Source organism: Rhineura floridana, chromosome 1 (assembly GCF_030035675.1).
Source record: "Rhineura floridana isolate rRhiFlo1 chromosome 1, rRhiFlo1.hap2, whole genome shotgun sequence".
NCBI lineage: Eukaryota > Metazoa > Chordata > Lepidosauria > Squamata > Rhineuridae > Rhineura > Rhineura floridana.
Window position 1 is genome coordinate 15506407 of NC_084480.1, and position 26767 is coordinate 15533173.

The following is a 26767-nucleotide window of genomic DNA, read 5'->3' on the forward strand; positions in this document are numbered from 1 at the left end:
GAAGAGCCATGCAGGATCAAAGGCCCATCTAGTCCAGCATCCTGTTTTCACAGTGGCCAATTAGATTCCACTAGGAAGCCCACAAGTAGGGCATGAACGCCAGTGCCCTCCCTCATTGTTACTTGTAAGAAGAGCCCTGCAAGATCAGACCAAAGGCCCACCTACTATAGCACTCTGTTCTCACAGTGGCCAACTGGATGCTTATAGCTAGCTTGACAGCAGGACCTGCAATTCCCAGCAACTGGAATTCAAAGACCTCTTGCCTCTCATGGTGGAGGTAGAAAATAGCCTGCATAGTTAGTAGCTGTTGATACCTTGATCCTTTTGCCTCATCATCTTTTAAAGCCATCCACATTGGTGGGCATCACTGCCTCTTGTGGGAACAAATTCCATCGTTTAACACAGCACTGTGTGAAGAAGTCCTTTCTTTTGTCTGAATCTCCCAACACTCAGCTTCATTGGATGTTCCCAAGTTACAGAGTAGGATGCCTAAAGCCCTCTTCAGACATTTGAGGGGATCTCTGTAGAAGAGTTATTTCTCTTTCCCCCCCCATACACACACAATTGATAACGAGGACATTGAACTTGTCAAGGATGATCAATACCTCGGCACAGTCATTAACCAAAATGGAGACAATAGTCAAGAAATCAGAAGAAGGCTAGGACTGGGTAGGGCAGCTGTGAATAAAAAACTTTCAATAAAAAACTGAAACATGTTGCTTGCGTAAGTATTCAACCCCCACACATTAATATTTGGTACAGCTACCAGTAATGATTTGAAACAAATGCTGTTGAAAATTAAAGAGGAAAGCACAAAAGCAGGACTACAGCTGAACATCAAGACTAAAGTAATGACAATGGAAGATTTACGTAACTTTAAAGTTGACAATGCGACATTGAATTTGTCAAGGATTATCAATACCTTGGCATACATTAACCAAAATGGAAATAGTCAAGAAATTAGAAAAGGCTAGGATTGGCAAGGGCAGCTATGAGAGAACTAGAAAAGGTCCTCACATGCAAAGATGTATCACTGAACACTAAAGTCAGGATCATTCAGACCATGGTATTCCCAATCTCTATGTGTGGATGTGAAAGTTGGACAGTGAAAAAAGAAGATAAGAGAAAAATCAACTCATTTGAAATGTGGTGTTGGAGGAGAGCTTTGTGCATACCATGGACTGCGAAAAAGACAAATAATTGGGTGTTAGAACAAATTAAACCAGAACTATCACTAGAAGCTAAAATTATGAAACTGAGGTTATCCTACTTTGGACACATCATGAGAAGGCATGATTCACTAGAAAAGATAATAATGCATGGAAAAACAGAAGGAAGTAGAAAAAGAAGGCCAAAGAAGAGATGGATTGATTCCATAAAGGAAGCCACAGACCTGAACTTACAAGATCTGAACAGGGTGGTTCATGACAGATGCTCTTGGAGTTACTGATTCATAGGGTTGCCATAAGTCGTAGTCGACTTGGAGGCACATAACAACAACAACAACCATACACACACATACATGTTGAAATAATTTGTAAGGGATGATGCATGGGCTAGCCACACACCCAAATGTCAGTGTGTCCTGTGTCCACATGACACTTCCTTGTCTCTGCATTTTGGCAATAAGTGAGAGTGTTCTGTGTGCATGCTGATATACATGCGCAGACCTCCTCTATGTGCAAGGGGACCCTTGTCTCTTCAGTGGACATGAGTAGGGCAAATGTGGGTGAGGATGCCTGTAAAGGAGTCTGTCTAGTCAATTCCTGCTAGAGTAGATACTTGAATTGTGAGCTTTTTGGTTCACAGCTTGGTTTTTTTAGCCCCTAGCTCTTGATTAACAGATTAATAGATGACGTGACTGGTCTTGGGTAACTCCTAGTTTGAAATTCTGAACCATAACACTCTCTCAGGCACAGTTTGTCTGTTCTAACCTTTTGACCCCAAGTTCAAACACAGCCAGCAAAACATTAAAAACGCCATAAAAATCATATTAAAAACATGCACTCATAGGCACTTTTTCCGCACCCCCCCCCAAGTCTTTGGAAGGCCAAGGTCTGTATCTTAAAGTCCTATGACCAGAAAGGAACTAAGGGAAAAGGCCATAGTTCAGTGGTAGAACATCTGCTTTGTATGTAGAAGGTCCCAGGTTCAGTTTCCGGCATCTCCAGGTAAGACTGAGAGAAAATCCTGCCTTAAACCCTGGAGACTGCAAGTCAGTGTGGATAAAACTTAGCTAGATGGACCCAATGTTCTGACTGATAAGGGAGCTTCCTATTTTTCTATTCCTAAATATGGATTCTTTTCCTTCCAGATGAGTGGCATGTTTGAGACCTGGCTGGGAAGCTTGGTGTCAGCTCTGCAGGAACGGGAAAAGGATGCCAACGTGGTGGTGGTTGACTGGCTCGCCCTCGCCCACCAGCTCTACACAGACGCTGTGAACTACACCAGAGTGGTTGGGAAAGAGGTCGCAAAGCTGCTTAACTGGTTGCAGGTAACTTTTCTGCCAAAGGCTCTGGCAAGAATTGTGCAAGAAAGCCACTGTCAGAACTTGCACCAAACTTATGCCCTAGAAACACCAGGCTTGCTGCTACATGACCTGACGAGACCTTCCGTTATTGCAAATCGCAGGCTGATTGGTGGGATGGGGTAGATGGCGTTGCTGATGCTTGGGCTTCTCTCATCGTGCATGTTAAGTCGGCATGCACCAGAGCTTTTGTCCAGAAACCTGGGGAATGTGATCTGCTTCTAATACTTTAGAAGAGGGATGGGGGAGCCATCGGTCCTCCAGGTTTTTTTTCTTTTTTGGAGTCCAACTCTCATTGGTCCCAGCCAGCATGGTTAATGGTCAGGGTGGAAGGAAGTTGTAGCCCAGCGATAGCTTGGGGGGGCACATATTCCCTGTTGCTGCTTCAGAAGCCCCTTCTTTTCTGCCATCCTTCGCTCTTATCCAGTGCTCTTGCTGGGACTTGCTCGTTTGTCCCACCTCACCATATCTAGAAGTTGGTAGATCCTGTTGTCACTTGGATAATGGAAGGTTGGGGTTGTAGCCGTGAAGTCATCCCATTAGCCCAAGGACTTCTGCCTGCACAATGGAGCTTCCCCTGTGTGCCTGCTGTGCCCCCTAAATCTGCTCTGGAGGGCTGGGAAAAAACCCAGAATAGAATTTGGGGGGGGGTCATGGGGAGAGGAAGTCACATTGCACAGGTGGAAGTCCTTGCACCTTCCCTTGTGCTTTGGGGGTCATAGAATCATAGGATAGTAGAGTTGGAAGGGGCCTATAAGGCCATCAAGTCCAACCCCCTGCTCAGTGCAGGGTTGGAGGGAGACGTCATTTTCTCGATTTGGGATTCTAGCACCTTGCTTCTTTTTTACGCCTATTGTTTTTACTGACATATGTATATTACTTTCTTTTCCCATAGCCTGTCAGCTCCTCTTCACCAATTTTGCTTTCCCCCCATCACTCCACCTTTTCCACAGTTGAATAACTGCTACCTGTCTGCATTTGAATAGCCTTCCCACACCTGTTGATGAGCCTCTTGTTCTTCCAGGCTCCTGTTATTCATCTCTGCCTGGCTCAAGTCTTTTGCAACTGAGCTGCAGCTCAGTGGTAGAGAATCCCAGGCTCAATTCCCACCATCTCCCAAATTCAATCCCCACCGTCTCCAGATAGGGTTGGGAGAGACCTCTGTTGAAATCCTGGAGAGCCACTGCCAGTCAGTGCAGACAATACTGAACTAGATGGACCAATGGTCCAACTCTGTATAAGGCAGATTGCTCTGTTCTACACATCCAGAATGATCCCCCCCCCACTTTAATCCATAGTTGCTGATTGGTACAGTCCTTTCTGGACCATAGCACCTCAGAGTGCAGGTAGAGGGTTGCATCTTTGAATGGAGAGACTGTGGGAAGCTGTTTGTGCATAAACCAATGTACTGGGCTCTAACCTTTGCCTGGGCATCCTTGCTTTTTACAGACATCAACGTTAGGCAGCTGTCAAACCCTGTGATTCCCCCACCTGCCATGTAAATGGTACTGTCCTAGAAGGACTGTATCTGCATAGTAACCCTGAATGTGTAGTTTTGTTCCTACATAACTACCTGCCATTGCTTGAGGGATGGTTTGTCTGCTGATTTATTTATTTACAAATATTTCTATACGCCAACATTAAATATATATATGTCAAGGCTGTGAGTACCATTTGTTGTTGCTTTGGTCCTGTCTTGCTTCCCACAATATCTGTTCCCCCTCCTGTTACTCGGGAACAGCAGGGGTCAAAACACTCGCACCAGGTGGCTTGCACAAGGTTTAGGTGCACAAAACAATCAGGCAGAGGCATCAAACGTCACTTGCATCATCAACTTAATGAGGCCCTGAGTGTTTTGCAAAGTAGAACCTCTCTGGCTCATGCGGGTATCCTGTGTGCGCCCTCCTTTTCCAGGCCGAGAGAGAGGAATCTCCTTTACAGTGATCATATTATGCAAAAGAGTTCCAGCATGCAAAGATGCTCTTCATCTATGAGCAGCCGGCTAATCCTGTTACTGTTGCCCTTGCAGGAGAAAGAGCACTTCCAACTCCAAAATGTCCACCTGATTGGCTACAGCCTCGGTGCCCATGTAGCTGGCTATACTGGCAACTATGCACGTGGGACAATAGGCAGAATTACAGGTAAACCAATCCTCAAATGGTCTTCTCTCTTGTTTCCCCAGAATTAATGTGCTTTGTTGTCTTGTTTTCTGAAACCACTAAATGCCCTGTCCTCTGCTTGAGGCAGCTTCTTAGCCTGTGAAACCTGGTAAATCCTGAAGCAACATGCATTGCCTCGGGTAAGCCTCAGTCAGACCAGTTCTGCATCTGACTGGAAGCCACGCAAAACAGGCTTGGATAGTTTGAACTTCCCCTCTCTTCTGCCTGATGGTGTGGATCAGGCCATGCTTCTACAGTCTTGGGAGGGATATACGGTTGTGCTCTTGTTTTGAAAGACAGGGAAGTAGCTCTAGGGAAGGAATTAGGCTGTAAATGGGGTTAAGGGTGGAGGATGCATGAATGTTAGAAAGAAGAATTGGGGGGGGGGAATGGTTCCACAGAAGTAGAATCTAGCCTATAGATGCATGCCCTTCTGCACCCATTGCTGCTTGCAGCAAATGCCTTAAAACAGTATTCATCAACCCCAGATATTGTTGGACTACAATTCCCATCATCCATGTCCACTGGCTAAGCTGGCAGTGGATAATGGGAATTGTAGTCCAATCACATCTGGGGACCCAAGGTTGAAGAATGTTGCTCTAAAGCAGTGATAAGGAACACTGTGACCCTCCAAATGTTGTAGTCCAGCAATTCCCATCATCCCTGACCGTTGGCCATGTTGGCTGGGGCTGATGGGAGTTGGAGTTAAAAGCATCTGGTTGTACTCAGATTCCCCATTTATGACCTCAGGCCTGGCCTCCCTATCCAGAAGAATGAGGTGGTAGAATGAACTATACCATTTTCAGAATGCACATAGGGGATAACATGTTTGGATGCTGTTCTGTGTGAGTATTCCCTGGCAACAGAAAATGATCACATCATGAAGATAAAGATTCTAGCCCAAATGCTTCCCTTCTTTGCTGGTTTTCAAGAGAGCTTTTTAAAAAATGATATAGGTAACATTCAAAAATGTATGTGCCCCCTCCCTCGCTGCTATATCATGAATTGGTATAATCTGTTTTGCCACCTAATTTAGGTCCAGTCTAAATTTTGGTGGGTTCCATAGTCAGTGGGTATGGGAAGGAAAATGTCGAATTTGGCCCATGAGGGATCTGGCCTGTGGAGCCAAAAAGGTGCCCCACCCCTGACTTAAAGGAACCTGTAGCAAAGAAAGGAACTCCTCCAGGATGGCGCCAACAATTTGTTCTTTTAGGCGCCTCCTTAAGACTCTTTTAATTTTTTTTTAAATAATAAAAAGGCTTTTACAGGGTATCATTGTTTGGCTGTTATTCCTGTTGGACTTACAGATAGATTTAATGTACTTCTAATTGTTTTTAACTTTGTATCGTCTTTAAAAGCATTTCTAAATTGCTTTATATTTAAGATCTGTGTTTTGCATTTATTTTGCATTTATTTATTTGTTTTGTACGCCACCACGTTTTCAAAAGGTTGGAAGCTGACAAATTTTAAAAAAATAAATAAATAAAGGGGGGGGAAATTACATTACATTACTGAAGAAGTTGAAATGCAGGGTGGGCTCATCACGTAATGGCAGCGCCCCTCCATTGCATGCAAAAGGTCCCAGGCTTGTTCACCAGTGTCTCTGGATAACAGAGCTGGGACAAGCTACCAATAGCTCAGAGGTACGGCACATCATTTGCATGCAAAAGGCCCCAAGTTTGATGCCTGACAAGTCCACTTAAAATGGCTGGAGATGCCAGGAATTGTCTGAGATGCTGAAGAGCTGCTGCCAATCAGAGTAGACGATACTGGACTGGATGGATGAATATTTTGACCTGGTATAAGGCAGCTCCCTACGAGATAAGGCGCCTTCCTATGAAATGTCTGTGGTCATCTCAACTGAAGGACTAACAGTATACCTCTGATGATGCAGGGTTGGATCCAGCTGGGCCGATGTTTGAGGGAGTTGACCCCAACAGGCGCCTCTCTCCAGACGATGCAGACTTTGTGGATGTCTTGCACACGTATACAAGGGAAACTCTTGGGATCAGCATCGGGATCCAGATGCCTGTGGGTCACATTGACATCTACCCCAACGGCGGAGACGTCCAGCCGGGATGCAGCTTGAGCGATGTCTTGGGAGCACTTGCTTATGGGAGTAAGTTCTTCTGCTTGCTTGAAGTTGGCATTGGCAAGCTTGCAAGCTCTGCCATGTTGGAATAACTTGCCATTGGCAAGAGGCTGTCCACAACCTAAACAGGTGGATATCCTGCAGTTGTAGAATACTTCCCGGCATAAATTAAACAGATGAATGGGTATAGAGGAGGAGGTTATTTGTGTTCTGAATTATTTTACTCCTTGCAGAAACCATAGTGCTAGCATGTGGATCTACAAAAGCTATTGTAGTGACTAAAGGCCCATCTACACTATACATTTAAAGCAGTTTGATACCACTTCAAACAGTCATGGCTTCCCCCAAAGAATCCTGGGAACTGTAGTTTGTTAAGGGTGCTGAGAGTAGTTTGGAGACCCCCCATTCCCTTCACAGAGCTATAATTCCCCAAGTTCCCCGGGAAGAGGAATGGATTGTTAAATCACTCTGAGAAATGTAGCTTTATGAGGGGAATAGGGGTCTTCTAACAACTCTCAGCACTGTTAACAAATTACAGTTCCCAGGATTCTTTGGGGGACGCCATGCCTGTTCATAATGGTATTATAGTGCTTTAAACATATAGTGCAGATGAGGCCTAAGACTGAAGGACAAGTCAGGAAATTCCTGGTTCACTTTCTCCCCTGCCATGAATTCACAACATGCTCTTGGGCAGGTCTCTCTGCAACATGGAGATAACAGTCTTACTCTCATTTGTATCCTAACCTTCCCCCACTTTGCTCAGAGTGGTGTACATGCATGTGGGTTACCCTACTTCTGATTGGCCAATGTGAGAACAGGATGCTGCACAAGATGGGCCTTTCACCTGATCCAGCAGGGCTCTTATGTTCTTCTTTATCCTCAAAACTCTGTGAGGGAGGCTAGCCAGAAGTCAACCAGTCAGCTTCATGGCTGAGTTGGGCTTTGACCATGGATCTCCCTAGCCAAAATCCACTTCGGTACTCTAACCACTATACCACACTGGCTCACTCACCTTATGGGGCTCTTGCCTCCGCAGGGCTGTTGTAAGGGTTATAAGATTTAATGCATGGCAAGTGCTGTGAATATACAAATTCTGAGTATTAATAATCTCATATTTAAACCTTGTCAGCAGCCTGCCCCCTAATTAGGAACTCCCTAGTTTTAATCTTGCCTCAGTCATGACCTCACTCAATGGCCATAGGGAAGCCACTCTCTTGGCCTCAGTCAGGCCATCTGCAATATTGGGAAATAATAAGACTGATGGACTTTATAGCATTGTGGGGATTATAGCTAGATATTGGCCTGCTTCACAGGTCACACTAAGCCAAATTATGGTTTAGGGAGAACGCATAGTTTCTGGGAGAGGAGATCATTGCTGCTTTGCTGCTCTGCTATCATTTTGCTGCTGCAAAATGTTAAACCATAGTTTGGTTTAGTGTGTCATCCAAACCAGGGCTTATGTTTTAGAGATCCTGGACAAACCATAAGGCAGAAACCATAAAGGAAACTTTGATGACAGCTTGTGGTTAGTCTGGAGAAGGCTCTCTGGGAGCCTGCACACTCACACTAAGCTGGGGTGAAGAACTAGACCCAGACAGCAGGCCAGATCCTTGTCTCTGCCACCCTTGCAGGCCAACTTTGGCAGGTGGGTGGGACTACCCACTTGTCTAACATCAGGTGATTGACACCTATCGAACTTCAAAGGAATGCTGTAAGTGCCAGTTAGCCATCGCTTCAGCACCAATCGCCCTTCAAAGGAGCTCTCTGTGGTGGTTAAACCATAGTTTGGCTTAGCATGGTGTGTGAACCAGGCCAGTCAGTTTGAACTCTTCAAAATGGTGTACAAATGTTAAGTATTCTTCTTCATATTTCATTTTTTGAGGTTTGTCACCCTTTTTGCTTATGGAAACAAGAAAAAGCAGTGTTCTACTTAGTTGCTCGTGAAGGCTCTTGCCTTTCCTGGCCAATGAGTACAAAGTCACTTAGGTGACTTGACAAGCATTTGGCAAGTTCATTTAATCCAATTAAAAGGTTAATTTCAAATACAGCTATTTCAGATTGTGAAATGACTGAATATATTGTTGTTATGTGCCTTCAAGTCGATCACGGCGGAAACCCTGAATATATTAGATGTCCTATATTTAGGTTCTGCATTGATTCTTACGATGCTTCCTCCAGGGTACACTTTGGGTTGTGCTGCAGAATTTCTGGCTACAGGCCTGCCTGGTATGTGGCCAAGTTTGGCTCGTGCTGAACTACAATGCATCTAGAGGCCTGTAAATCTTGCCGCACGTGTGCCTGTCTTTCTACTGAAGTGGAGAATACTAATTGGCTGGCTTACTGCCTTACGACTGTTTCCTGTATTCCCCTGCCTCCCCTTCCCATCCGTCAATCTAGATATCGGGGACGTTGTGAGGTGTGAACACGAACGGTCTGTGCACCTCTTTGTGGACTCCCTTGTGAACAAGGATAAGCAGAGCTTTGCCTTCCAATGCACGGACTCAAGCCGGTTCAGGAAGGGTATCTGCTTGAGTTGCCGCAAGCACCGCTGCAACAGCATTGGCTACAATGCCAAGAAAATGAGGAACAAGAGGAACACCAAGATGTACTTGAAGACGCGGGCTGACATGCCTTTCAAAGGTAGGCTTTGCCCCCTATTCCCCATGTGTGACAGATAACCTCTATCTTATTTTATCTTCGTGGGAGATAGTGCATTAACATCTAAAGTGTTGGAGGATCCCCTTGCAGATCTCAGTTCAAAGGCCGCTTGCTGGGAGTAGCTGTTTCCCCTTGTCGAATGGCTGAATGGTTAAATGAAGCATTGGGGTCTAGATCCAGCCAGACACTTATCTCCTCCGACCTGCAGGCCAAGTTTGGCAGGTGGGCGGGTCTGCCCACTTGTCAATCACCTGACATCACAACGGCGTCCTGTTTTGCATAGTGCTGTGCATGGAAGGGGCTTCTATGTACTGGACTGTACCAGCCCCAACAATCAGCTGATTGTCGGCACTTGCAAAGCGCAGCGCATAGCCCTTTGCAAGCCCCAAGAGTCATCTAATTATTGACGCTTTGCAGGTGCCGCTGATAGGTGGCACTTGCAAACTCCCTTTGGCCCAGCCACCTTTTTTTGTTACCTGTCTCACACTTGATATATATTTATGATGATGATGAATTAAATTTATATCCCACCCTTCCTCCCAGTAGGAGCCCAGATGTAAGGCATGTGGGTGGGGCTTGGCCAAAACAGCCTCACAGGCCAAAGGGAGGCCTGGAGGACCTAATTAGACCTGTGGGATGGAGGTTCCCCACGAACTGGGTTACAAACACTCTAATTTCCTCTCCTAGCTACATTGAGCAGGGCCACTAGAGGTTGAGCTGGCATACACCTGTAGACCAGTGGTGAGGATGACTGCCTTAGGCATCTGGGGGCCTGCTTCAAATCCCTTGACCTTGGGTGGCAAGGCTAGTGTCAAGTAGAGGTAGGGCCTTTTCTGTTATGGCACCTTCCTCAATGGAACGCCTTGCCAACCAAAGTCTGTCAGGCCCCATCGCTATACTGGTTCAGGGGGTTGGTGAAGACTTTGTTTTTTAAAACGGTCTTTGGTTAATGGTGTATTTTTTTGCTGGCGCAGTTCTGTGTTTTTTGTCTGCTGGACTTTGTTAAATGGATAGTGTTAATGTATTTGTATGTATTTTGCATGTAATTTGTAGGGTTTTTTTAGGGCATTGTGGTTATTTTGTTTCTCCTATGATTTGTTAGCCACCTAGAGTCTCTTGGGAGAAATGGGCACGACAGAATTCTTCTTTAAAATAAATAAAATGTTGGGCAGTAGCGAGCCAGCTTGTTTCTACTGAAACCCAAAGTTATCATGACATTCATCTTATAGCTTAACTAGACATTACATGGACGATGATCTGCCAGTGGTTTCTTAATAAAAAGCAGCTGTGGAGAGCTGCAATCAGGTTAGAGGAACAGCATTGGGAGGACATGCTTAACCCTTTTTGGGGGGGAATTTTGAGCAGAATAACTGCCAGATGGGAAAGAATTAAGAGCCCCCATCCCCAAAATGTTCCTTTGATTATATTTGCATCATCTCATGGCTGTTTTTCATGTTAATAATAAACAAAATAGTATTGTTGAATAAGCAACCCTGGTTGGGAGACTACTGCATGCACGCCTAAGGTACTATCTCATTAGGTGCCTTGGTTACTGGGCTGATCTTTTAGGTGACAGCCACAACTGTCACTTCTGCCTCCTCTTGTGCAATTGCCTCACCTGCTTGACTTTTCCAAGAAAACAGCTTCTCTGAAATATTCCCTAGCTCTCCTAAGAAGCCTCTCCCTAATGACCTACTAACCTCCAATGACTCCTGCTGCTAAATCCTGTCACCTCTTTATCACAAAGCCTGGCCTCATCTAGTATAGATGAGACATACCCCAAATGGGAGGAAACTGTGCCTCTATTCAGTGCAGATTTCAGTTTCCCTAGCATAGGCATGTGGAAGACAGGGCTCGCCCAATCAGTTTGCATTATCTTTGCATACCACGTTAAGAACTTTTTTACTGAACTGTAATGGTGGCTACATAGCCACAGCAAGACAAAAAGAAAGTTTTAAACTAGAGGGTAAGTAAACTGGGGCCCTGCAGATGCTGCTGCGCTCAACTCCCGTCAGCCGCAGCCACCACGGCCAACAGTCAAGATGATGAGAGCTGTAGACCTACGACTGCTGCTGTGTAATGCCAGGTCTGTAATGCAAAAAACATCTATCATCCATGATATGATTCTAGATGAGTGTGCAGACCTGGTGTGTATTATGGAAACCTGGTTGGACGAGGCCTCAGCACCCATTCTTGGAGCCATGTGTCCACCAGGTTTTCATTATGCGCAGCAACCGAAGGTCGGAAGGCGGGGAGGGGGTGTGGCAGTCATCTACCGGGAGTCTCTGGTCTTCACCAGGCCTCCGTTCCCAAGGACCAAGTTTGTTGACTGCATGTACTGGAGGTTGGGCCTGAAGGGCAGTTTAGGGATCCTGCTTGTGTACCGCCCGCCCCGCTGCACGGCAGACTCCCTGACCGAGGTGCTTGAGGTGGTCTCGGATGTACGAACGCTGTCCCCAGAATTGTTAGTATTGGGAGACTTCAACGTGCATGCCGAGACCACTCTCATTGGAGCCCCTCGGGATTTCCTAGAAACCATGGCTTCTTGGGAACTGTGCCTTAGTAATACTGAGCCCACACATGTAGCCGGTCATGCTCTCGACCTTGTATTTGTCCTGGGAGTGGAGGGGAGTGGTCTGAAGTTGGGGGCTATTTCTTTGACCCCCATGTCATGGTCAGACCACTATCTGGTGAACTTTGTTCTCTCAATGCCACACACCCTCCGCAGGGGCAAAGGACCTATTAAAATGGTCCGCCCCAGGCGCCTGATGGATCCTGATGGATTCCTGACTGCCCTTGGGGAATGGGAACCTGCTGAAGGTCGCCTGGTCGAAACACTGGTGACGGAATGGAATGAGGGAATCACCAGTGCATTAGACCAGGTGGCTCCGAAACGTCCTCTCCCCCTGAATAGAACTCAGACAGCACCGTGGTACACACCCCGGTTGCGTAGTCTGAGACAGGAGGTGAGATGACTAGAACGCCGGTGGCAGAAATCCCGTTCTGAAGATGTCCGAACACAGGTTAGAGCAGCAATAGCTGCCTACCAGGTGGCAATAAAGGCAACAAAGAAGGATTTCTTTGCTGCCTCTATTGCATCTGCAGAGTGCTGTCCCAGGAAGCTGTTCCAGGTGGTCCGAAGCCTGGTCGGTCCAGTCGCTCAGGAACCCCTGGAACATTCTAAGGCTTCCTGTGACAAATTGGCAAAGCACTTTGCGGATAAAGTCGAACATCTAAAGAACTTGATTCCGTACGCCGTGGATGCGGTAGATGATCCTGAGTTGGCCAGCTGCAATCCGGTTTCATGGGATCTGTTTCGGCCTCTTCCTTCTGAGGATGTGGACAAGGTACTTTCAACTGTAAAGCCTACCACCTGTCTGACTGATCCTGGCCCATCATGGTTCCTTGTGAACTGTAAAGAAAGATTGAGCGAAGGGATTAGGGCGGTGGTAAATGCATCCTTGAAGGAGGGTGTAATGCCACCGGCCCTCAAGGAGGCAATTGTAAGACCTATCTTGAAAAAGTCCTCCTTGGATCCCCAAGTTTTGAACAACTTTTGCCCTATTTCGAATTTACCATTCTTGGGCAAGATCATTGAGCGAGTGGTGGCAAATCAGCTGTCAGCACACTTGGAGGAAGCGGATTATTTGGATCCATACCAATCGGGTTTCAGGACTGGACATGGTACTGAAACAGCCTTGGTCGCTTTGGTTGATGATATGAGGAGGGCTATGGATAGGGGAGAATTCACCTTCCTTGTCCTCCTGGATCTCTCAGCGGCTTTTGATACCGTTGACCACGGTATCCTGTTAGATCGCCTGGGAGGGTTGGGAATAGGAGGCACTGTTTTACAGTGGTTCCGTTCCTTTCTCTCTGACAGGCATCAACAGGTAGCATTGGGGGATGAGATTTCAGACCCTTGGCCTCTCACTTGTGGAGTGCCACAGGGTTCTATTCTCTCTCCCATGCTATTTAACATCTATTTAAAACCGCTGGGTGGTATCATCAGGAGATTTGGGCTGCGGTGTCACCAATATGCTGATGACACGCAGCTCTATCTCTCGTTTAAATCTTCACCGGAGTTGGCTGTAGAGACCTTGTCCAAGTGCCTGGAATCCGTGAGTGGATGGATGGGAAGAAACAGGCTGAAGCTCAATCCTGATAAAACCGAGGTACTGCTTGTGGGTGACAGGGGAAAGTTGGGTATTGTTGACCTGGAACTCAATGGGGTAAGATTGCCCCTGAAGGATCAGGTCCGCAGCCTCGGGGTTATTCTTGACTCCAATCTGTCCATGGAGGCTCAGATTTCGGCAGTGAGCCGGGCAGCTTGGTATCAGTTACACCTGATACGGAGGCTGCAACCCTACCTCCCTGCTCATCAGCTCCCACTGGTAGTGCATGCACTGGTCACCTCTCGACTGGACTACTGCAATGCGCTCTACGTGGGGCTACCCTTGAAAATGACCCGGAAACTACAGCTGGTAAAAAATGCGGCGGCCCGTTTACTTACAAATAGCCGCCGCCGTGATCACATTACGCCGGTGTTAGTTCATCTACGCTGGCTTCCAGTTGCTTTCCGGGCCCAATTCAAGGTGTTGGTATTAACCTTTAAAGCCCTATACGGTCTCGGCCCAGTTTACCTGAAGGAGCACCTCCAGTCCCACCAACTTAGCCGCCTGACTAGATCAGCCACGCAGGGCCTTCTCTCAGTACCACCAACGAAAACAGCTAGGTTGGTGGGAACTAGGGAGAGGGCATTTTCAGCGCCGGCCCCCACTCTCTGGAACTCCCTCCCGTTCGATCTTCGACATGCCCCTTCCCTGGATGCATTCCGCCGAGCATTAAAAACCTGGCTCTTTGGACAGGCCTTCGGGACCTCCGGGGTGGGCTAAGCTTTTATCACTATTACTGAACGCCCGTTGTTTACATACTGTTTTATGCTGTAATTTAATCCTTTATTGTCGACTGTATTGTATTACTATGTATTTTAAATCGTATTTTAAATTGTATTTTACTGGAATTTAATTGTGTACGTCGCCTAGAGTGGCCTTCGCCAGATAGGCGACACAAAAATTAAATTATTATTTATTATTATTATTATTATTATAACATCAGGAGGGCCACAGACAAACTACCCCTGGGTTAAATCTTCTGGGAATACCTGTCTGGTCTGTTTCATGTGAGGCAGCTACATTCTGGAACTCCTTGCCCATTGACATTAGGCAGGTGCCTTTGCCGTATTGTTTTTGCAGCTGCTAAAAACTTTTTTGTTTAGGCAAGCCTACCCAGATATGTAAAGATGACCTGAATAGTAATATGTAAATTTATTTATAAATATAGATATAATTGCTAATTTTTAAATTTCCCCCCAGCAACCTTTTTTTTTAACTTTTAGCAACAATTTTAATGATTATTTTATGTAAATCGTTTAGAGATCTGGTCTGATCCAGTGTGGCTCCTCTTATGTTCTTAATGCTTGGTTTTGGTGGTTATCAAAGACTATTCCAAGCAATGCTGGAATTCATTGGTGTCTGGGACTTGGGAATGGGGTAAACGTTGGGGTCTGTGGCTTGTTGCCCAGCCTAGTGAGTTACCATGCAGTGTGTGGCTCTGGTGCCTTTCTTGGGTGTTGAAGGGAATGTGCTACCTTTGCTGTCTTCGGCAGGGCCGGTGTCAGAGGGTCGCCATGTCAGGCCGTGGCCAAGGGCCCCTCCTTAGGGTGGGTGGGTAGTGCTCCCTTCTGTGATCTGTGGCAGCATTGGCTCCCAACCCTGCTGCGGATTGCAAGAGGGAGCTCCCAGGCCCGTGATGCCCGCCTGCATGCACCTACTTCTCCGTTGACGTAAATGTTGGTTGCGTTGCAGGCGCAAGCCTGCCATCAACCAAGATGGCAGCCGAGGTTTCCCTAAGGGGCTGATGCACCTGCCACCATCTTGGTTGATGGCAGGGATGCATATCTGTAGCACGCACATGTGCCATTCACCAAGATGGCGGTGGAGGCATCAGCCCCTTAAGGAAGCCTCAGCCACCATCTTGGCTGATGGTAGGCATGCGCGCACAGCGCAGGCAGCATTCACCAAAGGAAAGGTAGGTAGGTGGAGTGTGCGTGTATTTGTGTGCCGGGGCCCGGGATGCCTGGCGCTAGCCCTAGTCTTAGGCATCATGCCTCTGAAAACCAGTTGTTGGCAATTGCAAGTGAGGAGTGCACTGCTGCACCCCAGTCCTGTGTCTGGGCTTCCCATGGGCATCTATTTGGCCATTGTGAGAACAGGATGCTGGACTAGATGGGCCACTTGCCTGATCCAGCAGGCATAGTGTCCGCTGCCATATCTGGTGGTGATGGTAATGATGCTTGATGCAGTTTGCACTGAATCCTGGGCTCTCAGGGGATATATGCCCCGTCTTAAAGAGGAAATAAGTTCTCACATGAAATCTGAGTTGTCCCATTATGATCTGCTCCCCACAAAGAGCTGTGGTAGATCTGAGAGCTCTCTTGGAAAGAGCCGCATTGCGAGCCACAAATGAAAACCCTCCCTACGAGGACGCATCCCTCCTTGCCCCTTCACACGGCAGACTGGAATGCTTTCACTCAAGATGCTGGTGTGAATGGGTGATTACTGCAGGAGACCAGAGAAAGCTGTCCCCGCTTCTCTTGGGGAAACGTTTGAATGGTGGAAACACAGCTGCTCTCCAGGTCCTTTTTGGTTCCTTATCTATGTGTTATCTTGTTTCTGATCGAGGTCAATGCGCACTGAGTTCCAGCAACACTACTTGGCAAGGGCAGGGGAGCTTCTGTGCCAATTGGCACTCGCTGTGTAAACCTTTGTTTAATGGAACGAAGGATTTGTAGCTCTAATCTTGGCTCAGCATTAAGCATCTTCCCCTGTGCCTCCACAGTTTTCCACTATCAAATGAAAATACATGTCTTCAGCTACAAAAGCATGGGAGAAACAGAACCCACTTTCTCTGTTACACTGCATGGCACCAATGGGGAATCCCAGCCTTTGCCTCTGGAAATGTAAGTGGGGAATATCCAACATCCGTTTGTTCTCCCTCTCCCTCTCCTCTCCCTCTCCCTCTCCCTCTCCTCTCCCTCTCCCTCTCCCCCCCCTCTCTTTTAAGTTGATGCTTTCAGTGATAGAATATTATCAAGCAATCTCTTCGTGTTTCTCTCCCTTACCTCGATTTTGGAATGGGTCATTGGAGCAGCTGATTTCAGACAGGATAATGGTTCAAACTATACTCGGTAGCTTCAAATTTAAGCTGGCATTTAGAACAAAACAAGTGGGATCCCTACAACAAAATGTAGTATGTAGTGTGTGTGCATGCATTATCTAAGGGGGCTGTTGACTCTGGATCGGAGGGAGGTAGTTTTACCTCTATGGAGGGATAGCACTTGAAGGCCTCCTCCAAAAGTGTGAAGTTCCTACAAGACGAAAACTAGCGCTGCAGGAACAGAATGGGCTAGGTTTCTTCTTGCAGGGATTTTTAATAAAGAACAATCCAAAGACTGATTTTTATACACACACACACGCACGCACGCAAAAGTTCAGTTATTCCATCACTATCACTATCTCATTTTGCTGCATTTGTAGGCATTTATCTAGAGATGACTTAACACTGTCAAAACTGGTTTGGCTTTATTACCTAAAAAATTCAGTAAAAATATATTTGAAAAAAGAGAGGGAAAAACGTGGGTCAGAGGCTGAGCAGCCAAACAAAAGCATGCAACACTGCCTTTTAATATGCTTTTAAAACTTTTTTAAAAAAGATGTTTTTTAAAGATGTTTTGTTTTAATATGTTTTTAAGGATGTTTTGCTATAATTTATTTTAAAGTCTGTTTTTATGAAGTTGTAGAGTGTTTTTAGTGCTTTTGTTTGCTGCCCTGGGTTCCTACTGGGAGGAAGGGCGGGATATAAATCAAATAAATAAATAAGCAAGTTTCTCAGTCAACAGTAAATGAAGAGACACGATATGTCTCTTGAGAAAATTCAACAGCAGCCAGTACAGAAGATGGAGAAACTCAGATGTTGGCATAGTTTTCATGCTGCTAATTGTTCCATAAAATATTTTTCAATTTTTTTTGTTTAAAAAACACTGGTCAGATCAGTGGCCTTCAAACTTTTTCTTTAGGGACCTTTTTCCATGTCAACTTGGGCTTCCAAGGAATAGTTGCATGCGTGTAATTGAATTCATGTGCATTGTGGACAGTTCCATGGCATACTGGAGGGCACACACTCTGTTTACACTAAATACTATTGCCATGTGTTAACTGAGAGCATACCTCATATTTCTTTGTCTGCACACTAGAGGGAGATGAGTTGGACCTGCAACAAAATGTTGCGGTGTGGAATACTCCTCTTCAGGGTTCCCGCCAGCCAACCATGCCCTCTTCCAGGATTCTCCATTCCTGTTCCTCCCTGGTTTCCTGTTCTTTCCCCTTCCAAGTCAGTCAACATTTCATGATCCTCATTGGCATGTTTTGCATTTCCCCCCTATTTGTTATTAATATATATGATGGGAAATAGCGGATAAACTGCCTTTGTTGAGGAAGAACCCTTGATTAGTTTGATTCCCTGGAACACCACTTTGAAAACCACTGGACAAGATGAACCAGGGTTTTGAGTACCATGTTGGGCAAAGATCAGTTGGCATTGCCCTCTGCTTCTGCACTTTGGCTGTTGTTCAGTGGTAGAGCATCTGCCCTGCATGCAGAAGGTCCCAGGTTCAGTCCCTGGCATCTCCATGTAGAATTATAGAATTGGAAGGGGCCTGTAAGGCCATCGAGTCCAACCCCCTGCTTAATGCAGGAATCCAAATTAAAGCATACTCAACAGGTGGCTGTCCAGCTGCCTCTTGAATGCCTCCAGTGCTGGAGAGCCCACCACCTCCCTAGGTAGGGCTGGGAAAAACACTTGCCTGAAACCCCTGAGAGCCGCTGTCAGTCAGTCTGGACAATACTGAGCTAGATGGACTGATGGTCTCACTCAGTATAAGGCAGCTTCCTCTGTTCCTACTTTCTTAACAAAGTGTTGTGTGCCTCTTGTTCCCAGTTTTGAGCAGATTGGCCTGAATTACACAAACACCTTCCTAGTCTATACCGAAGAAGATGTTGGTGACATTTTGAAGATCAAGCTCACTTGGGAGGAGTCCTCTCAGTCCTGGTACAGCCTATGGAGGGAGCTGAGAACTTACTGGTCTCAGTCTGAGAATTCATCCAAGGAGCTGCAGATCAGGCGTATCCGCGTGAAATCTGGCGAAACTCAGCGGAAGTAAGTCCAGGACCCTTAGCCATTGTAGATGGAACTACTGAAGAGTATGGGTGGTATTCAACAAGGACGTCCCATTAGCAGAATAATTTCTGCTGACTCAACAGAATTTGCCCCACACCCTCCCCAAATCTGCTTCAGAGGGTTAACAGAATCCCTTGCAGCAAATTTAAGTGGTGCATGGAGGAAGAGCGTTGTACATGCCTACTGACCAAGCAGAAATCTTTGCACTGACAGAACGTTCACAGAACGCTATGTGGGAGACAATCCTGTGCTCACTTTTACATGCTCCTGCTGTGTTGCAGCCTGGACTTCAAATGTGTATTGACATTAAGAAAGGAGCTTAATATTGCTAGGAAGTGGACTGTGCTCACTGCTGAGGTTCCTTAGGCTCTCTGAACTGCACCTCCCCTTCAATACTCTCTGTATAAACAAGCATACAGACAAGAGGCTATTGGTGGCTTAGATATAGCTTGGTTAGCTTTAATCAAATTTCTGGGTTTTGGAGGAAACCTGTGAAAGAATTTGACATATTTTTGTGCACCAGCTGATATTTTGGTTTGGAGTTATTGCCTCTAAGGACAGTAATTGGCATTCAAGAATTCTGAACAATGCCTTCTGCTGACTAGCATATTTCCATATTAATTTGAGGACTTTGTGGAAGAGTCCTCCATTTAGCTGGAAGACTAGATTTAATGGACTAATACAGTTCCACATTGCCTTTCCATAAACACAATTCTGATCAATGAGCAGTCTAACAAGCTTTGTTGTTGTTTCTTTGGAACAATATGTTTGAAAAGGATAACTAGAACAATTCCTGTTCAAAAAATTATCAGCTGAACTAGCTGTTGATCTGTGATTTTTAGTTTTTATGTGGGGTGTGTGTGTAATTGTAAATTGCTCTGATTTTTTTAAATGAAATTGCAGTATATAAGTATTTTTATAAATAAGTAAATAGAAATAAAGTAAAATTTGATTTATACAGACAATAGGATATCTTTTTGTGCTTGACAGAAGCCCCCACATCATCATCCTATAAGCCTCTCTTAAGTGATTATTAATATTTGAGTCACATTGGCCCAGTTTGCATGTGAGGAAGGGAATTTCTGATTTAAGGCTTTGGCATCATTTATTTAGTTTTATAGAAAGAATGATATTGCTAGTTTGGTAGAGATTGATTATAAAGGTTTTAAAGTGAAAAATATATTAAGGAACTACTGTATGTGTGACTAGAAACTAAAGTAACAGCTGCTGACAGTTTGTGGTTTAGCTTGATCAACAGTTACAAATATTGCAGTGTAGCAGAAAGAAATGAGAAGTATGCGAGGATATTAGATTGTCTAAGAAGCTTGTGTTATTTTCCATGTAAACATGATGAGATAAGAGGCAAGGCCCAGATGCATCTGAAGGGGCTAGGCTAAAATACATGTTGGTACATACTAAAAGGGCATGGGGCTGGATATGGACAAATCTAGAAGGGAAATGGGTTGGATATAGATGAGTCCAGATATATGATGAAAAAATTATTATAAAAAGCTGTGCTGTGCTGTGATTCGGGAGAGTGCGTCTTGGTTTTACCTGCTCTCCCAATAGTGGTTTTTGTGTTGTATCAATAAACTCTGTTCCTTGAAGCACCTCAGTTTGTCTGAGGAGTATTTTCCTTCCACACATGTCATAATAAACCATGGTTACGGTGTACCATAAATGCAACCGTTGTTTTGCTCCTCCCAGCTATCACACGGGAGAAAGAAACAATGATCCCTGGCTTAGCATTATGTTTCAACTGGTGATTGTGTTTTTTCCCTCTCAAACCATGATCAGTAAGTCAAGAACAAACCTCTGCTGCAGATTGTGGGTTTTTTGGGGAGTGAAACACACCACAGTCCCCAACAGGACATAATGCTGAGCCAAGGATCATGCTTTGTTTCCCCTGTGTGATAACTGGGAGGAGCAAAAGAGCACATATCGGAGCATTCACAGTAAACTGTTAACTATGGTTTTCTGTGATGTGTGAACAAGGACATTGAGGTTAATAAATAAGGAGATTGCAGGCCTTTGATAGTCTGTGAATATACAGCCAAAGGTATGCATCCAGGTCCACCCTCCCCTAATATAAGAACTGTCTTGGTCAATTAAACCAAGGTCCAATTTTCTGTTCCCAAAGTGACCAGTTAGATGTTTCTGGGATGCTCACAAGCGGGGCATAAAAGGAAGCTGTCCCTTTTTGCCCATCATGGCTAAATATCTGAGGTGGCCCTGTCAATCTAGGTCACTTAAATGAATTATACAGAGACCCCTAATTTTAGGCTTGTTGGCAAGTAAATGTGACGGTGAACAGTTATACCCCTGTAAGCTACAGGAATTGGAGCATGCCTTCTGTTTTGAAGCTCCCTTTTGCAACATGTATTGGTTTAACCTTAGGGCTGTTGGAGTTATATTTATATATATATCTGCTGGTTTGTTTCAGGTTCACTTTTTGTGCAGAAGATCTCCAGATGACCAATATATCTCCTGGCCAAGAGCTCTGGTTTGTAAAATGTCGAGATGGCTGGCAAAAGAAGACACAAACAACGTAAGGCTTGATTGGACTCCAAAGGTCATTGGACTGTGGCTCAGGGGTAGAGCAACTGCTCTGCATGTAGAAGGTTCCAGGCTCAATCCCTAGTAGGGCTAAGAAAGACCCCCTTTGAAAGCTCCTGCCAGGCATTGCAGAGAATACTGAACTAGATGAGCCAATGGGCTTACTCGCTATAAGGCAACTTCCAATGTTCCTATCTACTGTATTACAGAGGGCTTGTTCACATGGGAGCTGCACTCCATTTTAAGGACGACGCTTTTTCCATCGCGATGGGAGTTTAAAGATCACACTTCCTACCTTCCATTTGCTGTTTTCTGTTTATACTGAAGGAAAAGAGTCAATCACACAGCTTCCTAATGACCACACCCTCTTAAGGTCAAACTGTCACATCCTCAGTTGGCAACTGAGCATGCTCAGTTTGTTCCAGAGTAAGTTTCATTAAAAAAAAATATCCTCAAGTTTGATTATTTGTATTTTCAGAACCCAGAAGAAATACAAATATTTGTTTGGACAATGGTATGCTTTTTTGTACAAGTTAGGGGGGAAAGAAAAAAAAAGCACCGTTTGCAGCAGGCTTACAGAACGGGAGCCAGCAGGAAATGACATAACAAAGGGAGGAGGAGGAAGTGGGCGTGGACCCACAAAAGCATCGGAGCTAAGTGTCTACAAGCCCTAGAGATGCAAAGCACAGATGGTTTTTCCTTCCCTTTTTGGATTAAACTTGGATTTATTTGCTGCAAATTAAAAGCTGAAAGCACCGGCACACCTTCCATTTGCCTCTATGTCATGTGATTGCTGCAAATTAAATGGGTATGCAAATAGAGCCCATCTCACATTAAATCGCCATGTGAACTGGCCTAGAGTGTAACTTGCTGGTTTCATTGCAAGTCTTTTTGTTGAGCTGGAGTTCAAATAAACATGAAAGTTCCTAAGAAGTTTGCTGTTGTTCAGTGGTGGCTGTTGGCTCCATGTCAGTGGGGCAATGGGATCTGCTCCAGATTTTAGTCCATACTTTCAAGGAGGTGTCCAGTTGCTTCAGAAAATTCAGACTAAAATCTGGAGCAGATCCCATTGCCCCACTGACATGGAGCCAACATCCGCCACTGCTATTCTTAAAGCTCTATTTGCTCTTTAGTGGGATCATGCCACCCTGTCAGGATTAGGTGACTCAATTCACACCCGTGGGCCTGTGGCCATTACATCTAGCTTGACTCGGTCAGCGTGTGATATGGGAATAAGCTGAATGGGGGTCACATTCATTTCCTGCTAACTGTATTAGAACTCCTCCAGTCCTGATGCAAAAGGCTATTGGCTAGAGGATGACATTACTGAGTCAGTGAACAGTGAGTTTACTCCAGGAAATAAGCCCTGAAAGATTTAGTCACATTGCAGACACCCATGTGGGACTACTGTTGCTTATGGCCCACTGCCTTGAAACAGAGTGCAAGGTCTCGGCTAGAGGTCTTCTCCATGCCCTGCTACCTGCTACTTTACCTCAAGGGTGGTTAACATGGTGCTTTCCAGATGCTGTTGGATTACAGTTCCCATCGTCCTTAGCCATTAACCATGCTCCCTGGGGCTCATGGAGTTGGAGTCTGGCAACATCTGGAGACACCATATTGGCTATCCCTGCTTCAGCTGGAAATGCCAGAGATTGAACCTAGGAGCTTCTGCATGCAAAGTTTTTGCTCTGACCACTGGTCCCTCCCTAGATACTGAGTGATGTAGCTCTTTATGACAATATAAAACTCGTATTCTATAGCATCACATATATATATTTATTGTTATGGTCAGTGACCAGCATATTACAGCATCATAGCTATTATGTATATGCACAGAGGGGACATCACGGAGTGGTGCAACTACTGTTTCTGCATTTCTTGTCAAATGGCTTTTAATGTCTTTTTTTTAAAAAGGATCTCTTAATTACCAGATGGGGTTTGAGTCAAATCTTGCCAATGACATGCTTTTACCGTAAGGCAAATTTAACTTTTGTGTGGTGTATGGAAGTCTCAATTTGTGGGATTCCAAACTTCATCAGGTCTGTTTTGTGGCCGGCTGCCAGTTAGGTCAAACCACACGTTCCACACAAGTCAAATGTGGCCCAAGAAAGGCTTGGAGCTCAGATTTCACCCCCACCCACCTTACAGTGTTGTCAGACTACATCATACCACATTCAAGTAATTTAAATCTTCTTCTGTTTTCCCTTCCCCACCCTTAGATTAGTGTGAAGGTTGCACTGAAATTTCCTTCTTGGACAACTTTCTACGTTCATCCGGGACCTAACCCGCAACTCAACTGCAGAAGAAACAAAAAGATGTTGCTGCAAAGTTTCTATTTTTTTTCTATTTTCTTTCTTGCTAGCACTTGCAACAGCTTGCTGTTTATGGATGGATGTCTTGGTCTCCAAGAAGTGTGACAATTTGAACAATGTTTCTAGCAAAATCAGAACATCACATATTTATAGCTTCAGTGGCTACCCTTAATAACTCCTCCCCTGCCACTGCAACAGCCTGTTACTAAACTGATCCTCCTTTGGGTGGGCGAGCCTTATGTGCCTAAATCTATGTATCCTGATGAGCATACATGCACAAGTTCTGTCTCTGTATCTGATTTTCTAAGGGCTGATCTTCACATTTGGGTTAGTCATGTGGCAAAGACTCTTGGGGACTGTATTGTTTCCAACTGCAGGAATTGGAGTACACATTTTGTCTCCTTTTTCCATTCAAAAATCTGCCTGCTTATTCAAAACTATAATGTTCAAAAGAACTCTAGCACAAGGGTTCCTAAACTGTAGTCTGTGCGCTTCATTCAGGTGGTTTGCAGCATGCTCGTATTAAATATTCATATTTGTTTTTAATTGTATTTTGTTGCTGCTTTTATTTCTTACATTGCATTTTATTGTATTACAAACTGAATTCGATGAGATGCTATGAAATATAAGAAATAAAAGAAGCAATAAAAACAATTAAAAATAAAGAAGCATCTCGCACAGCACATAGCAATTGCTATAGCAGGCAGAAAAATCATGAAGTGGTCTGCCAAAACCTCAGCATGTTGGGGGGAAAGTTTGGGAACTGCTGCTCTAGCACATCAGGGAAGAACAGCAAACTAGTTTTCAACATGCAAGGGGATTTATATGTGTGTGAGGCATACACACACACATGCATAGTGTGAAGCGGTACCTTTGCAGAAATTCTCTGCCATGTGACTTTCTTGAATATTGAGATCAGCCCTGCCTGGCATGTACGGAAGTTGAAACATTAGCGTGACTGATAGTGTGCGTTGATTCAGTCATGGTTTATATTGTTGTGCAGTGATTTTGATTGGTGAGAGTGAAGTACTAAGCACCCAAGCTTGCTTACATGGGAGAATGTCTGTATGTGACTGTATACGCCATCATGTGGAAAGAGACTAACATGAAGCGGGCTGCATACGGAGGAAGTTAATGCCCATCACTGTGGAGGTAGCTGCAGATTTTTCTGTCCTACAAAATGATATGGAGGAATGTGAAAGTATGAGTTAGCGTTTTAAGTACCTGAACCATGGAGTGAATAATCCTTCAGGTGCCAGCATTTCCTGTGGGGAAAGGAGGAGGTTACAGCCACCTCCTTTCCCCTTGAATACGAAAACTCTCAGATAGCTTCCTCTTAACTACTTAGCCAACACACCAGCATTCTTGTTTTTGTAAAAAAAAAAAAATCCATGGGAAAAGTCAGCTCTACCTGCCCACCTTTTTTGTCCCTGAAAAAACAAGGAAGGCCACTGTTCTGTGTACATGGAGGGAATAGCTTGCCAGTTAATGGTTTCATGTTCAGCCATGGAATTTAAAAAAAAAATCTAGCAAACATTTTTACATAAGTTCAAAACAGACTTGCATTACAAAACTGCTTTTCTAATGGAACAAATGGGATTTACAGCAAAATGTTGCAGAGTGGAATGCTCCTGTTCAGGTTCCAGCTAGCCATGCCTCCTTGAGGATACTCCATCCCAGAATCCATGCCCCTTGTTTTCCATTCCACCTTCAACGGATACTCAGTATTCTGTGGCCACTGGGCATGCTCAGTCATCATCAGGCATTTTGTTCTTTTGCAAACCTTGAAGCCCCACCCCCCACCCCTAGCAACAGTCTCCCTGATGTGTAAGGGTAGGGCCATTTTGGCTACATAAGGATTGGCCCTCAGAGAATGAGTTCATTATTACAGAATATATTATTCTTAAACTTGCAGCCCTGTGTGTGAGTTGTGTGTGTGTGTGTGTATGTTTAGGGCACGTCCTTTTAAAGTCAGCCAGTCATTCCCAAAATGCAGGCTATCAGAGAACTGCAAGAAAGCTGTCAGAAATGAATTCAATAACAACTAGAGGTTATAACAAGTTCAAAGGACCCAGCCAATAGAAGAGGCTGCCCACTGCATCTCTGTAATTTACTGTTTACTGGCATCCTCCTCCCCAATCAGCTGCATGTAGGTTCCCTGGTGAATTAGATACGATTGCGTGATCCAGTCACAAACCCCAACACCAACAACTGAGCCCAAATTACCTGTACTTAAATAAGACCTGTTGCATCTCTGTAGGAGTTGCTGCTCTGTCCTTCGGTAAGGAGGTACACCCAGAACAGGAACTCCTGCAGAAACAATGTGTGGTGGACTCTGCTATGGATGGGTAATTTTCTTGTTACATACTTTTGCATCACATACTAAAAATAAATCCTTTCAGGTATGAGTGAAGCACATTTCCAATTGTAATTCAGAAAAAAATGTGCCTTGGCTATAAAAGTTTGTGAAATGCTGTTTTCCAAATATACTACAAAATTTCTCCAACTGGAGGGACACTCTTGCAGACAGCAAAGAGTGCTGTCAGCCCCCTCTGGAGAAGAGGAGAACCTCCTGTTAAAAAATACTTTGCTTTGGGTACTTTTCAATTGTTCTCTAGTCCCATCCTGACTAAAGACAAGACTAGAAGTTTTTGGAAGTTTTGTCTTGGTCCTGCAGAACTGAAGCCCTTAGTAACTTGGCTGTGATATGGGTGCCACATATTTATACAGTGGTCCTGAAGCTTTGTGCAGTTTAGTGTGTATATAATGGGTTTTTGTAATACTTGCCCCTCCCCTATTTATTTTTTTCCAGATGTGTGATTTTGTACATATGTGTAAAAAGTCTAACTTTTTTGAATCTAAAGTTTTTTAAAAGCTTGAAGCGAAAAAAATAAACTGATTTCTTCTTTAAAAAAGTATCTTGATGACTTTTGTATTCTTTGTTTTAAAGGTGGTATCTGGGGGGGGGCGGTTATCCTATGTTACACTGTGAGATAGGTTGGGCTGAGATGGTCATGCCCTGAAGCATACTGTAAACTTCTTGTGTTAAGAGCAGAGATTTGAAATTGAGATTCTGTAGGGCAAGTTGTGTCACTAAACCCCATTTTGACCAGGGTCGTCTGTAACACTAAGCCAAACTAAGGCTTGGCATGAATGTGTGGGTTCCTGA

At 44.8% G+C, this 26767-nt stretch overlaps 1 protein-coding gene across 1 annotated transcript in view; it reads left to right on the forward strand.

Moving 5' to 3' along the window:
• Positions 1–26447, forward strand: part of LIPG (lipase G, endothelial type) — a 36038-nt gene extending 9591 nt beyond the window's left edge. The window contains exons 3-10 of the mRNA XM_061614332.1: positions 2315–2494; positions 4557–4668; positions 6581–6805; positions 9176–9418; positions 16334–16454; positions 18491–18709; positions 21174–21278; positions 23506–26447. Coding sequence (XP_061470316.1) covers positions 2315–2494; positions 4557–4668; positions 6581–6805; positions 9176–9418; positions 16334–16454; positions 18491–18709; positions 21174–21278; positions 23506–23515 — 1215 coding nt within the window. The 3' untranslated portion in view covers positions 23516–26447. The remainder of the gene's footprint in view (positions 1–2314; positions 2495–4556; positions 4669–6580; positions 6806–9175; positions 9419–16333; positions 16455–18490; positions 18710–21173; positions 21279–23505) is intronic.
• Positions 26448–26767: the final 320 nt, after the last annotated feature.